Source organism: Chlorella variabilis, assembly GCF_000147415.1.
Source record: "Chlorella variabilis unplaced genomic scaffold CHLNCscaffold_14, whole genome shotgun sequence".
In the NCBI taxonomy this organism is placed as follows: Eukaryota; Viridiplantae; Chlorophyta; class Trebouxiophyceae; order Chlorellales; family Chlorellaceae; genus Chlorella; species Chlorella variabilis.
In genome coordinates, this window is record NW_005435074.1 from 1067367 (window position 1) to 1070313 (window position 2947).

Below are 2947 nucleotides of genomic sequence, written 5' to 3' on the forward strand. Positions count from 1 at the left end.
CGTGCCACAGCCCCGCCAGCGCCCCACCTGAGGCTCCAGGTACAGCGTGCTGCCCGTGCTACTGGCGGCCAGGCACACCGACCCCTTGGGCAGCTCCCCCTGCCGCCCCGCCCGCACAGGGATGCACAGGCGGTCGCGGCGCACCACCACCTGCAGGCACAGGGTGGATGGGGAGGCAGAGGCCGGGCGGGGAGGGGCGGCAAGGGTCTGTGTAGGCGCAGCCTCCGCCCAGAATGGCTGCACCCCACAGGCGGCACAGCAGGCACAGCAGGCGCCGGCACCCGCCAGCCTGCGGCCCCGCCCCGCGCAGCGCCCCGCCTGCGGCCGCTCGCTGATGCCCTTGGCGTGCGCGTGCCGTGCCCAGCGCTCCATCTCGGCCCGCAGCTGCTGGCGGTTGTGCCTCCTCGCCTCCCGAACCTCGGCCAGCGCGGGCGAGGCAGAGTCCAGCACGCGACCCTCCCCAGGCTGCACAGCACAGGTTAAGTGGCAGCGCGTGAGCTGGCCTGGAAGCCCTGAAGGCGGGTTGTGCCTTTGGGGCCGACCAGGTGCCCCCAAAACAAGCCGTGGGGAGGGGTGCGGACAGCTGGCGACGTGCGGCAGTGGCATGCCATGGGGCTGCATGGCGGCGGCAGAGCCGCAGCTTGCAGCGAGTGCCCCTGAGCGCCCGCAGGGCCACCCCCACCCGCCCACGCGCCCACCTTGATGCACTGCTCAATGGCCTGCCGCAGCTGTGGCAGGGCGCTGCCGATGCCTGCCCCGAGCGCCCGCAGTGCCGGGAACTGCCCCCCACCCGCCTGCTGCTCCTGCTGCTGCTGCTGGGCGGATCCCTCCAGCTGCAGGCGGCACTTCATGCGTGCGGCAGCGCCCAGCGTGGTGGCCGCCGCCCCCAACACCAGCGGGTGCAGCACACGCCCCTGCTGCGCGGCATCCACAGCCTGCCGAATGTCGTACACCCCCTGAAACCTGCAAGCAGGCGGGGCAGGCAGGCGGGGCGGGCACGCACGGTGGCGCTATGGTGGTGCCGCTGGCTGGCAGGGGCGGCGGCGGCACACGCACATCCTGCCCGCAGGGCGCCCCGCCACTCACTCCAGCTCCGCCTGCTGCGCCTCGCCCGTCTCCCGCAGCAGGCGCTCGCTCTCCTGCTGGCTGCGCCCCAGCGGCAGCCTGCCCTGCAGCGCCACCTCCGCGCCCATGGGCGTCCGTGTGAAGCAGGCCACCTGGCGGCACAGCGCCGGCCACTCCAGCAGCTCGAGAGACTCTCGCTCCGCGGCCTCTATGGCCGCTGTGGCAGCATCGTCGGCGGTAGCGGCGGCGGCGGCAGCGGCGGTGCGCTTCGCCTCTGCTGGCGCCAAGCCGGCGCCGGCGCCGGTGTCGGCCGCCGCGAGCGCTGCTGGTGCCTGCCGCGCCGCTGCCGGAGGTACCTTTCTCAGCCTGCTGCAGCTGCGTGGCTGGGGCCGCTGCCGCCGCCTGCTGCCGCCGCCGCTCATGCCGCGGTGCCCAGAGCCGCCCTCCACAGCTTGCAGCACCACAGCATGCTGCTGGAGTCGACTTAGGGCGTGCATCGTCGCTGGTTTGTGGGGCAGGGAAGAGCCTGCCGCTGTGTGCAGCCCGCCAGCAATGCCAGCCGCTTGCAGGGGACGCTTGCAAGCGGGGGTGGAGAGGTTTGCAGACGGGGGAATTGATCAATGCTCTTGAGCTTAAATAGAATGGGCGCAGTGGCCGTGAACTGACTGGGCCAGTTCCGCAATCTGCTGGGCGTGCTGTGAGCTTTGCCCGGCTAAAACGCGCACAAAAGGATTTCTGCACATCATCACCTGGACCCCTCCTGTCGGATGTCGCCTGCAGGCGATCGCCACACGCGAGCTATGCAGTTCACCGCACCCCTGGCCGCAGGCCTCGTCCTGCTTGTGAAGCATTACAGGAACGAGTCCGCACGCCGCAGGCGGATCGAGTCCGTGCTGGATGAGGCAAGCGGGGCAGGCTGACAGGGGTCGGGTTGGCGGGTTGGCGGCATGCGGCGGTGGCGGCTGGCACGGCGGCGCGCCTCCACCCCCTTGCTGCCTCCCCAATCTCTCCCTCTCCGCTTTCTGCCGATGATCCGCCGCCGCCGCCGCTGGTCCACGCTGCAGTACCGCGAGCTGTTCAACACGCCGGTGCCGCGGCTGCATGCCGTGCGCGACGCTCTGGTGGAGCAGATGGAGGCGGGGCTGCGCTGCCAGGTAGCGGCAGGCAGCCAGTGGGCAGCGCGCTGCCCGCTCCGCCAACTCCCCCTGCCGCTGCCGCCAGCACCCTGAGACACCCACCGCCCTGCATCTGCCCCTTACCTGCCCCGCCCTTGCCACCCTGCCTCCCCTGGGCCGCCTCCCCTGGCTGCAGCCCGGCGGCCTGATGATGCTTCCCTCCTACGTGGATGTGCTGCCCAGCGGCCACGAGCAGGGGGACTGCTACGCAATCGACCTGGGGGGCACCAACCTGCGGGTGGCGCACGTGCAGCTGGGGCAGGAGCGGGGGGCCACCCAGGCGGTGCACATCAGGCGCGCATGTGTTGTGTGTTGTGTGCGTGTTGGTGGCGGGGGCAAATGCTGCGCTGGCAAGTGGGGGCGGCGTGCTGCCTGGCTGCGGTCGGCGGTGGGGTGAGGGCTGTGGCCACGGCAGCGTGCCTGGCTGGGCCCCACCCTGCGCTTGCCCGTCTGCCCACCCGGCTCTCCCGTCGCCTCCTGTGCCAAACCATCCCACCCCACCACACCCCCCGCCTGCCGCCTGCCAGGGAGTGGCCCATCCCCGAGGAGCACTACGACACCGACGGCGGCGGCCTGCTGCGGTACGTGGCCCGCTGTACCGCCGAGGTGGTGCGCCAGCACTCGGCCGGGCGGTACCGGCGACCTGCGCCCCGTCATCGGCTTCTGCTTCAGCTTCCCTGTGGACCAGACGGTGCTGGACAACGGCA

The 2947-nt window shown here is 71.9% G+C and overlaps 2 protein-coding genes across 2 annotated transcripts in view; one reads left to right on the forward strand and one right to left on the reverse strand.

Annotated features, from left to right (window-relative positions):
- CHLNCDRAFT_135794 (hypothetical protein) overlaps nt 1-1562 on the reverse strand; it is a gene marked incomplete at both ends in the record, with an annotated part of 4962 nt that extends 3400 nt beyond the window's left edge. Inside the window, 4 exons of the mRNA XM_005846463.1 lie at nt 28-150; nt 418-465; nt 699-963; nt 1087-1562. Coding sequence (XP_005846525.1) covers nt 28-150; nt 418-465; nt 699-963; nt 1087-1562 — 912 coding nt within the window. The remainder of the gene's footprint in view (nt 1-27; nt 151-417; nt 466-698; nt 964-1086) is intronic.
- Nucleotides 1563-2093: 531 nt separating this feature from the next.
- Nucleotides 2094-2947, forward strand: part of CHLNCDRAFT_135795 (hypothetical protein) — a gene marked incomplete at both ends in the record, with an annotated part of 2130 nt that continues 1276 nt past the window's right edge. The window contains 3 exons of the mRNA XM_005846291.1: nt 2094-2219; nt 2377-2549; nt 2768-2849. Of these exons, the coding sequence (XP_005846353.1) occupies nt 2094-2219; nt 2377-2549; nt 2768-2849 (381 nt within the window). The remainder of the gene's footprint in view (nt 2220-2376; nt 2550-2767; nt 2850-2947) is intronic.